The 13,362-nt window shown below is 43.3% G+C and overlaps 1 protein-coding gene across 2 annotated transcripts in view; it reads left to right on the top strand.

The window, feature by feature from the left end:
- Positions 1 to 13,362, top strand: part of CEP55 (centrosomal protein 55) — a 35,240-nt gene continuing 21,878 nt past the window's right edge. For both annotated transcript variants that reach the window (XM_048858903.2, XM_048858902.2), the window contains exons 1-3: positions 1 to 87; positions 2,395 to 2,589; positions 4,342 to 4,626. In XM_048858903.2, coding sequence (XP_048714860.1) covers positions 2,407 to 2,589; positions 4,342 to 4,626 — 468 coding nt within the window. In that variant the 5' untranslated portion in view covers positions 1 to 87; positions 2,395 to 2,406. The remainder of the gene's footprint in view (positions 88 to 2,394; positions 2,590 to 4,341; positions 4,627 to 13,362) is intronic.

Genomic DNA, 13,362 nt, shown 5'->3' with positions numbered 1-13,362 from the left:
GGAGCCGCGGGATTCAAACTCCCGGAAGCGGAGGTGTGGTTGAGTGGAAGGGGAGCTATAGGGGGGGTCGTTGCCGCCGCCGCTCAGGTAAGTGGGGGGTGTCCTGATGCTACTGTCGGGATGAGCCGGCGGGGTGTGGATGGTACTGGCGACCCTGCGGGCCTGCTCGTAGTGGTCTGAGCCCGGAGCTCTCCCGGCGCGGCCCCACACTGCTGCCGGTCGACTCGCAGCGAACCGCCCTGCTCCCGCTGGAGGGGCCGGCGGGTGGGCGGGCGGCTTCCCTGTGTTCCGCTGGCCCCGAGCTTCCGTGGAGGTAAAACCCCCGACCCCCTGGGTACGGACCTGTAGCTAGTGACGGCCTTGCCCACTGCTCCTGGAGCAAACCTAACGCCCCCCGCTCAGGCTCGCCGCGGCCGCACTCGGCGTCACGCGCAGCGGCTCCAGACTCGCTCTCCTGTGGCGAAAACTGCGCATGGGAGGAGGCAAGCGCTGGAGCTGTGCCCAGCGCAGCCCCAGACACACTGGCGAGGTGGGACCTCTTGATGAGCTGGGGAAGCCTGCTGCGGAGGGGGAAATTGCGAGTGTATCTAGACACCAGATGCGCCCACATGAAGATCTTAGCCTTTATTCAGCAGTGCGTCTTGAAGCTGACACCGGTGAAGTGGTGTAGGCAGCTCTGCTGATCATGGGTTAATTGACAAGGTAGTAAAGCATTGTAGCTGTGCTGGTCCCAGGGTATTGGAGAGACAAGGTTGGTTCAATAAAAGATATTAGACCAACTTCTCTTTTTTCAAAGAGCGAAGCTCAAAAGCTTGTCTCGCCAACAGAAGTTGGTCCAATAAAAGCTATTATCTCACCCACCTTGTATGTCTAGTAAAAATACCTGTGTCCTAGATGCCAGGGCTTATTTATTGAAACTACTGATCCAAGTGTATCCTTGTAAAACAGACAAATCATCTTGTAGACAAGGCACTACAAGCTGAAAACAAAGAGAAACTATGAAGCTTCTGACCAGTCTAGAGACAAGAATTATAGCCCCTTTCTAGCAGCTAGGGTTGCAGATTGACCTTTTCACCAGGAGATTGCTGGCATGTCTCTTATTCTTTTGTAATTTCTGGTTAATAGATTGTCTTCCAGTTAGATCTTTGGTAAATGTTCAAGTCCAGAGGCAGAAGTAACTGAATGTGAATGTGCCTACCGTTTTGGTCTTCAGGTGCGGGGTTTGAAAAATGTTTCAGAAACATTCTGGACAAAACACCTTTTCAGTGGAATTTGCTGCTTAGTCAAAAAGTGAAATGTTCCATGAGTTCTGTTGGAAGTGGCACTCTGTTCCCTTTCACAGAGAACTTTGGAATGCTTCGTTTTCCATCAGTATCAGAACAAAATCAGCTTTCAAAATAGAAAAACCCAGTCTGTTAAATGGAATTACCTTTTTGTGCCCAGCTCTTGTAGCTATGAAGGATAAAGGTCTGGTTCCATCAGTTAGCTCCAGGGACAACTTCCTGATGAGAAGAAGCCCCTGCTGCTTTTACCTATAGATAATGGGCCTGCTGGTATTTCAGAATACTTTTCCCTGATACTTCTCTTTTGGGATTTGTCTCTGACTTACTCTTAAACTTGAAGCACCACCTCTGTCTAATCCCTGGAAGGAACTTTTTATCTGTCCACCCCACTCTTGGCTCCTTTGAGTAGGGAGGATCTCTGCTACTCCAAAACCCATCAGATTGGGTAAGGGATAAATAGCCTCTGCTCCTGAGGTTAGTTTTCCAAAGCAATAGTGCAGAGTACTGGAGCTATTCTCATTAGCAGTATTATTTTTGTATTACTGTAGCACCTGGGGGACCAAGACCCTATTGTGCTAGGTGCTGTACAAACACGGAACAAAAGGATAGTCTCTGCCATAGCTTTACTTCACTTCTCATTCATTTCACATTTCCAAGGTTACCTCTACAGCCATAAGGACTAAAAACTTAATTAAATGGAAGCTTAATTTGCAGAAGCTGGTGTTTTGGTTCCTCTCTCACTAGGAATGTGTGTGTGTTCAAGCCCTGCCAGCAATGATAACCCATATTAAAAATAGCTTATATTAAAAATGCTTTGCAATTCTATAGTACCTTGTATCTGGGAACCTCTCTTGAGACCAATGCTGAGACACTGCACAAACGTTTGTGAGGGAGGTAATAGGAAAACCAATTTTGCAAATAGGGAAACTGATTAATTCAGTCTGTGCTGTGCAGGAATAGAACACAATCTGACTTAGTTGTGGATTTTACCCATTAGATCATGCTTTATCAAACTTGAATAAAGACATATTTTTGCTAGGTCTCTGGAATCTTTAATATTTAACACAGGACGGGACTGTTGTATACATGATTCTTTTGTTTGTTTTCACAGAACGCTTGGAGGATGACATCAAAGGCCACCAAAGATATAATTTCTGGCAAGTGGGGATTCAAGTCTAGTAACTCCAAATCTGAGACTGAGTTGGAGAAGTGTAAAAGGGAGAATGCAGCCCTCAAAAAGTCAATGGAGGAAATTATTAAAGGGAAAAGCAAAATGACAGATACAGAAAGGAATAGACTTTTAGAGGTAATGTGCACACTTTGACTTTCAGGCTTGTTTCTGTGGTGCCGTAATTGCATAAGATAGCATTTCTCAACAAACAACTATTCTCCTTGTAACTTTAAAATCAGATTTTTAAAATGTAGTGTCCTAATATGGTGCACCCATTCTTAGGTATTTGTCAGTTGTGCCTGCACTAATAAATTCCAGGTTATTTTACAAAGTGGTTAAATACAGAGGCCAAGGGCCTCAATTAGTAGCCAGTAAGACATGTCCTGTAATGTCTTAATGCTGTTTCAGTATTCTAAAAATGTCAGTAATTGGAGTATTGCCTGCAGAGATCCTTATTTTGGATTATATAAGCACCCTTGGTGAATGAGATGAGAACTCACGGGATAGCATGCCCATACACCTGGTCTGTATTCTTGTGCTCCCATTCACACTCACCTAAGGGGTTGCAGCCTCAACCGCCATAAAATGTCTTTATGCCACCATAGGCAGAGAGCAGGAATTTGGGGATGTCAGTTGCTGCCCTGATGTTCTATTTCAGTTTTATTAACTAGCTTAAATAGCTGTGCGTAGCAAAAATAGCACTTAAGCTAAGTTTTTCTTTCTTGCCTTTTAGTCTTGTGGCTCCATTGAGCCTTTCCCTGCTCCACTCAAGACTTCTTTGCTAACTTGAACTAGAAGAAACAGTCCACCAGCTGCAAGCTGTGTCCCTCCTGCAATGGCACCATGTCTCTGACTGAAATATAATGGGTGTCCTTTTTGTTGTGAAAGAACACAATCCCAATAGGTGCTCTGTGTGTGATCTTCACCAGTTTCACTCTTTGAGTGAGCCAAATTAAATTCCATCTCCTGGACACTCTCTCCACTTCTGCTTCAGTCCTCAGTGGCTTCATAGTTTCAAGTATCTGGGCTTGAATCTCTGCCTCTAGTGGACAGAAACCTGTACAAAAGTGAAATGACGCACACGTACATATTAAAGGACAGGGTAGAACCCATTACAGTGCTGTTCTAATATTTAATGTCAGTAATCAGTAATGGAAGATACAGTTGAGTGAAGAACAGTTTAAAGCTGAAAGACCAGATTGTCTAGAGACAGGATTTAATGGTCACACTGTCAGCTGTTCTTCACTTACATCACTTACATTTTTTTGGGGGGTGGTCGTGGTACTACTTGTTTTTGTGTTGGGGTTTTGGCAAGCTAAATTGCCACATGAAAAGGCTCTACTTATTGTGCTTTAGTGGAATTTAAACATAAAAGGAGCTTCTTAGTCTCTCAAGATACTGGATACAGTAGCAGTGATAAGAAATGTGCCAAAGAAAAATGCTTCATCCCCACAGACTCCTGCAGTTCTCATGATATACATGTTTCCAAATTTATATAAATCTGGAAGAATACTTTTTTCAACTTGAATGGCAGTATAGGTACCTACCAAGCCAATGAGATTTTTGTTGCTTATATCATTTCCATGGTTACATCCACCGTAGACTCAATTAGTATGTGTGTGTTCACATTCTGTAATTATATTCTAGCTTGTCTTGAGTGGTAACACTAATATTTTTGAGACTCAAATTATTGCATATGTGATAAATGTTTCAGGTAACCTCTGTAGCATTCTCTAGTTAGAGTAAAACGAATATTCTCAACTGACTAAAAATGGGTCTTTCAACATTCAGAAGTGAGTATCAGTTTGGACTCTTGTGGACTTTCCATCACATTTCTGTGCGGTGATTTTTATTGGCTTATCTATGCTCTTGTTTTGCTCCATGTAGAAAATACTTGCCCTTGAAACTGAAAAGGAAAAATATATCTGTCGACTTGAGGAGAAGGAAAAAGAAATCCAAAGCCTAAAAGACAAGCTTAAAACCAGAAATAAAGGTAGTGATGTCACTTCACTACTTGGTCAACTTGAAGAGAAAACAAAGGAAGCAGAGAGGAGAGAACAACTACTTAATTCCCTGTCAGAAGAGATGGACCGTTTGAAGCATAATTTATCTACAGTTACTGCAAGATGCTCTGAACTCGAAAACCGTGCCAGCACCTTCCAATTATCCCAGGTATGTGTTGAATAATACTCTAATCATTTATAAGCTTACTTTAGAATTCTTTTTTTTGTTAAGCACTGAAATCCACTCTGCAGCAAGATGCACTGATATACTACTTTCCTTTTTCTGAAAGGTCTTATGACAGTACTACAGCGTAAGATATAAAGAGAGACAGTGGCCAGTATGAACACTGTGTATAGCAGTAAATGGAGTAATCCAGCTAGTTACTGTCTGAGGGATTCTCCCCTTTCAAGCAGTTCTTCATGCTGCCATAGCAGCTTAGAAAGGTCCCTATAAACCCCATATCTAGATGGGTTGTTCCCCAGCAGTGGCTTTGAGCAAGTCAGCCTACGCTGGCTGACCTGCGAGATCCTTGCCACAAGCGCTGGTGCAGTGTGTGTGGCTGAAGGTATCAGAGAGAGTGAGGGGCTGTGGCTGTCGTGGATGCTGCAACTGCCAGAGCTGAAATTCATAGGGCAGTCAGGGGGGACTGTCATAATTGAGACATGGATCAGGGTCTGTTTGAGCATGCTGGAATCCCAGTGCCATAAGATGACAGTCACCTTGGCTCCCCTCTCACTGAGCTTCTGTAATTTGGGAGAGTAACATAGTAAAATTTCATTCAGTGGGCAAGTTAGTGCTAGAAAGGTAATGGAGGTGTAATTAGATTTGTAAAAATCTACAGAATCATACATTCAGTGATGTCGCCCTCTGCAACACTGGCCAGGAGGACTTGCTGTCATCCTCCCCAGCTCCTCTGGTTGGTGGAAATGTTGATAACACAGTGCTGCCAGAAATGGGTCGAGTTAGGGTTTTTGAATGATATCCTTCTCCCATGAACACAATGGTACCAAATGTGACAACCCTAGAATAATTATATAGCTATCATTTGCCAATATGTACAATTTATTTATTTGAGAGAGATGTTTAAGAATCAACTTTTTTTGGTAATCCTTGGGAAACTGTCCTTGACATGTAGGCCTGGAAACATTCATTCATTAGATGATTTTGAAGCGCATCGTATTTCACACACAACTGGTGTGATGAGGCCATCCTTCAAGACCTAGCCATGCCCAATAAGGGACAGTAGTTTTGGTTGTACTTGATCATCTCTGAGCCTTTCCATTGCTTGATGATTTGGCCTCTTGCTAAACGGTATAAATGCAACCTTTGTCAGTGGCAATTTTTCTGTTTATCTGCTTCTTGGAAATGTCCACTCACGTAGGTCTGCAAATGTTGTAATGTTTTCAGATGGTAAGCTCAGCATATGACCGCCTCCAATACATTTATGACTTCACCAGTAACTGTCTCATCTTTTCAAGCACCTGCCCGCGGGTCTCGAACTGGTTCTCCTGCAGCAGAGACTGACCTGGGCCCCAGCCCTGCCGGCCAGACGGACTGAGCAACCCCAGCTCAAATTGCTGCCTGGTGCAAATTCCAATTAACAGTCCTGACAGATCACTTTAAAAAGTTTCAAACAATCAACCAACTTCATATATTGACATGCGATCCCAAAAGTTGGCTTTGTTGCTGAGTCAACCTCATCAAATTGCTTCATCCATTCTGTGATACTGCAGCTCTCTATTGTGCACAAAAGGTCACAGAGTAGAATGTACACTGGATGTGTGTAATTGGTATTGCAAGTCCTCTACCCTTTGGGAAATGACTTCAAACAGTTTAATATGCTTTTCAAAAAAGACATCAATTATGTTATGTACTATAACTACGTGCATACCGTTTGCAGATGGATTCCAGTAATTCTGGCTGGATCGTGACATCTTAACCAGTGCCTCATAACTCTTTATAACAAAGTTGATAATCAATACCACTGAACTGCTTCTTTTTTTGCTGCTGATGGCAAATCAGCCTGAAGCTCCCCTTCCATTTACAGTAATCTGTAACGTTAAAAAAAATAATCAGGTATGTTCTGAGCATTAACAGATAAAACATTACTGTCAGTCGAGGGCTATGATTTAAGTTTGTGAGAGCTGCATGTTGACATGCCTCTGTTTAAAGTATAATTAAACTTTTTTTTAAGACACTTCCTTGAGTCTGTACCTACATAATTATTCTAGGTTTGTCATGTTTGGTACCATTGTATTTGTGGGGGAAAGGGCTTTTGAATGATGCCCAACTTGACCCATTTCCAATGACATTGTATTATCAAAATTTCCACAAACTGGAGAAGCTGCGTGCTGGGGAAAGGGGCAGGTGGTTTGGCAAGTCGCACATCCCTACCCCATGCCACTAAGGGTAAAATGATTCTGTAGATTTTTAAAAATCAAATGATAGCTTCTTTATCTTTCTATTATTAATTTGCTCACGGAATTATACATGCTCCCAAGCTGTTAGGGGGCAGCACAATCTCACACTACCTTTTAAAGAAATGCTAATTTAATTCCCCACCTGACCTCACTGTGGTCACAAAAATAAAGCATCTTTGAGCTCCCCTGTCTCTGTGGTCTTACAAATTCTTATTTACTGCTCATGCAATTCTGAGAACTGGCCACCTGTGACATCTGATGTCTTCTGTTAGCACAGAGCATTCATGTACTGTTTGTGAGGTTTACAACAGGCCAGTCCTCTTCACTCTGCATGGTGGGGTAGCATAGCAAATGTACTACAGCTGGATGCTACAGCAATGCATTTCTGAAGAACAAAACTACAACTTATAGTGAACGTAGCTGAATGATTAAATGAGGTTAGCTAAACAGCTGCATCTATTTAATCTAAAGAACAATTCCCAAGGGACCAAACTAGAAATCAATTTATTTATTTTTTTCAGAGATGAAGTGCTCTAAGAGCTTTGACTTCCTATTCTTAGGGAGGGGAAAATGAATCCCACCTTTTCTAAGTGTAAATCACTTATAGCTCAGGTAGTCTGATATAGGATCTGAAATTGTTTTATCTGCTTGCTTTCTGTGCTGCCATCACCTCCCCTGTGCTTTACAAGTGACTACAGTACAGTAAGAACTACTAGGGCTTAAACATCCATGCTTTATACACTCTAACAGTTCAATCCGTTGGTAAAAATATATTTGAGATGAAGGTGGTGAGGAGAGGAGGAAAATGTGGTAACTATGTCTTAAGGTCCTGCATCCTTTGACTTGCCAAGACAAGAAATGCTTAAGCAGATTCAATAACAATCCCTCTCTGAATCCAAGGCCCTCTCTCTCTTCAAAACTCTGTTCAGCCTTCCCAGGAGACATAAGTCCTCTCCTTAACCAATTGTTCATAAAACTAGCTATTGCTCCTTCTCTCTTGTACCACTGTCACTCCACTAGGGTTGTGAAAGAAGTCTAGACCTTCCACAATCAATCATTGACTTTATGGGCTTCACATACACAAGGTGCAACCTTCTATCTCAGTCTACTCTCTTCCAGTCAACTCTCTGAGGTTCACTCCGTTTTTCAAATTATTCACTCCTTCCTATGTAACTTGTTGGGATAAGTGGTTCATTTTCCCCCTCCTCCAAGCAAAGCCCCACTCTGCTGAAAATCTAACCTTGGCACTAGGGAGATAATGTCTAAGTCTTCCTCCCATCCTGCAGTGTTCATTCCAATGCGGGGCACGCAATCCGCACTTCTGATGAAGCCTCCTAAAGTAACTCCCCTTCTCTCCTCTCCAGCAACACTTAAGGCATGGCTACACTTGCAAACGTAGAGCGCTTTGAGTTAAACCAGACTTCGTAGAGTGCAGTAGGGAAAGTGCTGCATTCTGTCCACACTGACAGCTTTAAGCGCACTGGTGTGGCCACATTTGCAGCACTTGCAGTGGCACTGGGAGCGGTGCATTATGGGCAGCTATCCCAGCATGCAAGTGACTGCAACGTGCTTTTCAAATGAGGGGGTGGGGTGGAGTATGACAGGGAGTGTATTGTGTGTATGTGGGGGGAGAAAGTGGGTTTTGGGGGGTGAGAGCATGTCAGCATGCTGTCTTGTAAGTTCAGACAGCAGCAGACACCCCCCCCCCCCCCCCCCCGCAAGCATTCCACACTAATGCTTGCTGTCTTGGAGCAGATAAACAGCTGACTGTCAGAAATGGAGCTTTCAAAGGGCATAGCCGCATTCCTGCAGCAATTCAAAAGCAATGACAAGAGTGGCCACTTGACTTAAGGGGATTATGGGACATTTCCGGAGGCTGATCAGAGTGCAGTAATGCAACCCCTCATTCACACTGACACTTGGGCGTTTCAGCCAAGACGCAACAAGTGTTAATCTTCTTGCCGAGGTGGAGTACCAGGAGCACTCTAACCGTGGAGTCAGAGCGCTCTACGTGCCTTGCCAGTGTGGATGGGTAGTGAGCTAGGGCGACCAGGGACGCTTTAATGTGCTCTAACTCGCAAGTGTAGCCAAGCTCTGAATTCTTGTTTTCAAGCCTTACTTCATGTATTAATACTTAACATTATTTCTTTTCTTTCCAACTTTAGCCATATTCCCTTCACAAACCAACAAAACTGATCCCTCAATCCAGTAAAACACCTCAATCCAGTAAAACAGTGTGCTTCTGGGTCCCTGGGGGACTTCTTAAAGGTACCCCCTTCCCCAGGTCAGAGTTATGGTGACACGGCAGTCGTCTCTCTCATGGATTTGGGAGATTTAACTCTTGTCTCCACCTTGAAGAGTGGAATTTTTGTGTTAATGTATCCACGTTCAGTTTGAAAACAGGATCCGGGTTGTGATTAATGCTCTGATTTAGGCCTGGTAATTACCTTTGAAAATCTTATGCTGTTGCCTGATTTAGGGTGTTTAATATTAATTTGGATAATATGGGTTTTAGGCTCACCAATTTGTTTGATCAGAAGATAAAAGTTCTTGTCCCAAATCAGGTTCCACAGAATTTACAAAGGGCCTTCGGGTGTATGACAGGAAGCTCACACTGAGACAGATATAGCCTTAAAGACTTTATTAAAATAAATGAAGTAGTAATTAAATGGTAAAATAGTCAGTTACAATTGTATTACTGCTATTTAAAAGATACATATGGTATTATGGTAATATATGCTACAAAGCTTCGGTTAATATACTCACACCCTTCCTTGATAACCTTGTGGTGAGAGACACAGGACTAGCCTCGCCTCTAACAGTTCAGGTTTCTCAATTTTTGAGTGAGAGGTGCAGCGCTTAGAAAAAGCTAGAGCTAAGAGCTATCAAAGCTAACTTAGTTTACTTAATTAACTTAAATTTAAAATTAAAACCTAATAAACACAACTAAGAACAAAAGCTTAGGGAAACCAAGTTTAGCCTAGTCCCCCTGGAATTTAGAAAGTTTAAGAAAAACAAGTACAGCCTACTAATAGTAGTCATTGTCATAAGTAGATTTCTTTAGCAAGGTGGGTCACCTCTTTTATAGGGCACAAGTGGCTGAAATTCTTCCTCCTATGCCCAAACTTCATTCCTCACCCATAAAAATGTTAGGGTACACTTACTCCAGAGGCTAGTATCTACATACATTTTAATGGCATTAGATCATTCACACGTTGTTTTTGTTCTCTGGTTCTCCTTGTGGTGTACCTGTTAAGTTTGTGGGTACAGACTTGGAAATCCCCTATGCCATTTTACCATTATCTGTCTGTCTAGGTGAAAGGTCTCAGACGTGTGTGGGTGTTAACTTGCTATCTGGGTCAAAGGTCCCAGATGTAGATATGCTAACTTTGCCTTAGCTCAACATACAGAATGTGGCCTGTAGGTCCCTTGCATTACAGCCAAACTTACTTTAATACAAATCTATAAACCTATTACACACATACGTACAAGCAAACAGGTTACTCCTATAGGCTACAATGCTAAGGGCCAGTTCTTTCTCCTTCCCTTTAGAGTTGTGGATAGCAGGATGCAAGGGTGAGTTGCTTATTACTTTTAGAATGGTTAATAACTATAGTGTGTCCAGATACAAGGAGACTGCCTGCTTTTATAAAGGCATTTGTTTCCATTTCTGTTAGTTCTGCACTTTCTGAAAAGCATGGATACAAAGTAAGAGGGGTGCATGTACGCTCAGTTGGCAAAACTTAGCTATAAACATTGTCAGCGTGCTCTTTCTGAGTCTTGGTGGGAATGGGGATAGAAAGACACCCCCCCCCCACCCTTGTTCAATAGATGGCACTGATCACCCTAAATTTGCATGGTTTTAGTTGAATAACTTCTAGTAACTTGGCTTGTGCCAGATCCTTAAGAAAGAAAAGACAAATATGAATCCCAACTATTTATTTCAAAGAAGGAAGCTTTGTTCTGAATAATACACTATCATAAATATCCTGTCTTTCTGATACAGAACCACTCTGAATTTGCCCCTGAACTTAGTGTGGGCTCCCTAATATTATAAAGCAACATTTCTTAAGCGGGCTGGAGGAAAAGCGTTCTACCAAGGCAAGAAAAATTCAAGTTAACTGAACAAAAGGTCAGTTCAGAATAGCCCAAAAATTCAATAACCATTCTAGTAATCTCTTGTCTTCCAAATTTAGTGATGGTATCAAAATCATGTTTCTGAACAGTCTGAAGTCCGTAATTAATACCTTGAGTTAGGTCAGTCGAAAATATTCTCAGAAGCTAGTCATGCTGTTACTAGATCTCATTTGATAAGTCTGTCAGAGCATGCTATAGAGCACAGGTTAACCGATAAATGTTTGGAATCTTTCCACTGTTTCCCAAGAGAACAGTGCAGTTTCCCTGCCTCTGGGTCACTCACTTGTGGTCCACAAAGCCCCACTCTTTACCCCCATCCTATTTAACCTCCACATGAAGTTATTGGTGGAGGGAAATGTATGTCTACACTGCAGTGTAAGCCTGAGCCCAGGCTTGAGACTAAACCACCCTTCAGTTCTAGACACACACCTCTCTGGCTTGGGCCTAAGGTCCTAGGACACTGCAGGGCTGGAGGGTTTGAGCCCCAGTCAAGCCGGGACCCAGGGTTAGAGCCCTGTTGCTTTGCAATTTAGACGCAGCCCCCCACCTTGGGTTCTTGGAGTCCACCAGAAGTATCCCACAATCCCAGGGGCCAACTTCCTTTGTCCTCTCTATCCTAAGAATCTCCAGTCGACTCCAGGGAAACAGAAGCCGCTCCCCTTGGTTTGGTGCAGCAGCTGAGTGAGTCAGTGTTTAACCTTCCCATTGTCTTCTGAACACCAAGCTGCAAAGTCACCATCAGAGAGCCTTCTGTGTTTGCAGTGGAGACTGAACACAAGTCCTTTGCACAGCATGCTGCTTCATGATCACAGGAGCACAGTCAGATTTTGGTAAATCTCTGGTGTGAAACCAGCAAAACAGTGGACTTTAAAATACCAGTGGTGACCACACATACCAACAAATAGCGAAGAAGCTGGCAAAGTTGCAAATTTACCAGACCGGAGACCAGTGCAGCGAGTGGACTAAGCAGCTCACAATGGAGTATTGGGAAAACCAGGAACCAGAACCACACCTTGAGCAACTCGCCAACATCATGCCCAATTCATGATGAGTTTGAGTGGGTGCTGGGCACTGTGCTGACCACCGAGCCAATGGTGGTGCATGATGACCTGGTCAACCAGGATGGTGCCCTGCCAGCCCCAGAATCCAGCATGGGGACAGATGGGGGGCAGCAGCAGGTGTCAAGTGAGGACAGTGAAGTGACTCTGTTGCTGAAACCGATCCCAGAGGAGGCTTTGAGCTGCAACAGCGCATCCTGGGATCATACTCAGAGAAGCTGTTTGATTCCTCCTTCTTCTCCTCCCCTCCCTCTCCCCCCGGAGAAACAGCCTGCTATGGAAGCCTGTATCAGACACAGAAGGGACAGAAGATGCTCCTGAGCCTGGTAAGTTTCTGGTTCCATTTTAATGTTTAATATGGTAATGGGAGAGTTTTCTGTTCTACGAACCAATGCAAAAGCTATTGGAAGCCCCAGTTAATAACATCTGACTGCTAAGGGCAGGTAATATGCCACCAGCAGCTGGGCTTCCCCACCTCCCACCATGTGGAGTTCAAAATAGCAACAGGGAAATGCAAACAATAAAAATGCCTTCATAGTGAACCTCTATCTGAAAGCAGTTTTCCTAAGGCATTCCTGTTTCTTAAAAATAATAGCCTTAATTGCCACACCTGTAATCACTCAATGAAAACAGTGAACTGGTGGGTGAGTGGAAATGTGTTCCATTTACAAATCTAGTCCATTTCACTTTAAGGTAGGTATGTGGACATGTCATGCAGTCCGCAAGTGACACAACCATTTGTGCCAAATTCAACTAGTGTTTGAAATTTTGTCCAGAAATGTGGCGGGGATGGTCAAGGAGGATGGCTATGGAGTTCTGCGTGTTTTGCATACAGCCATGTGGAAGTTAATGAATCATCCTATTGATTCCCTCATGGATTCTGACGCAATCCTGGGTGCTGATAGCTGCACAGGTTTCCTGATGCAGGAACTCCAGATAGGTAGTCGTATTGCGGGGAAGGATGTATTTTACAGGGCCATCTCAGTAGCTGACCTGCCCATTCCACTCATATAGTGACTGAACAGCACATCAATGGTGGAATGCTTTGCTTGCATACAGGTTTCCCATCAGCAGCTTGGAATAACCTCTCCCTTTGCCAGTTGGGCACCACAAAACCTGTTACGTCCTCCAAAATGTGGAGGGTCGGAAATGATAGCAAAAGCTTTTGTAGCATGGCCATTGATGGCACCTTTTGTCTCTCTCCCCTCTCCACACCCCAGGAGTTCTGCAATTTTTTTAGAAAACAAAAAACAGCTTTGGATTTTTAATTTACCATTGTCTCTCTGCTT

This window comes from Caretta caretta, chromosome 7 (assembly GCF_965140235.1).
Source record: "Caretta caretta isolate rCarCar2 chromosome 7, rCarCar1.hap1, whole genome shotgun sequence".
In the NCBI taxonomy this organism is placed as follows: domain Eukaryota; kingdom Metazoa; phylum Chordata; order Testudines; family Cheloniidae; genus Caretta; species Caretta caretta.
This window is presented reverse-complemented; position numbering and strand designations above follow the sequence as displayed.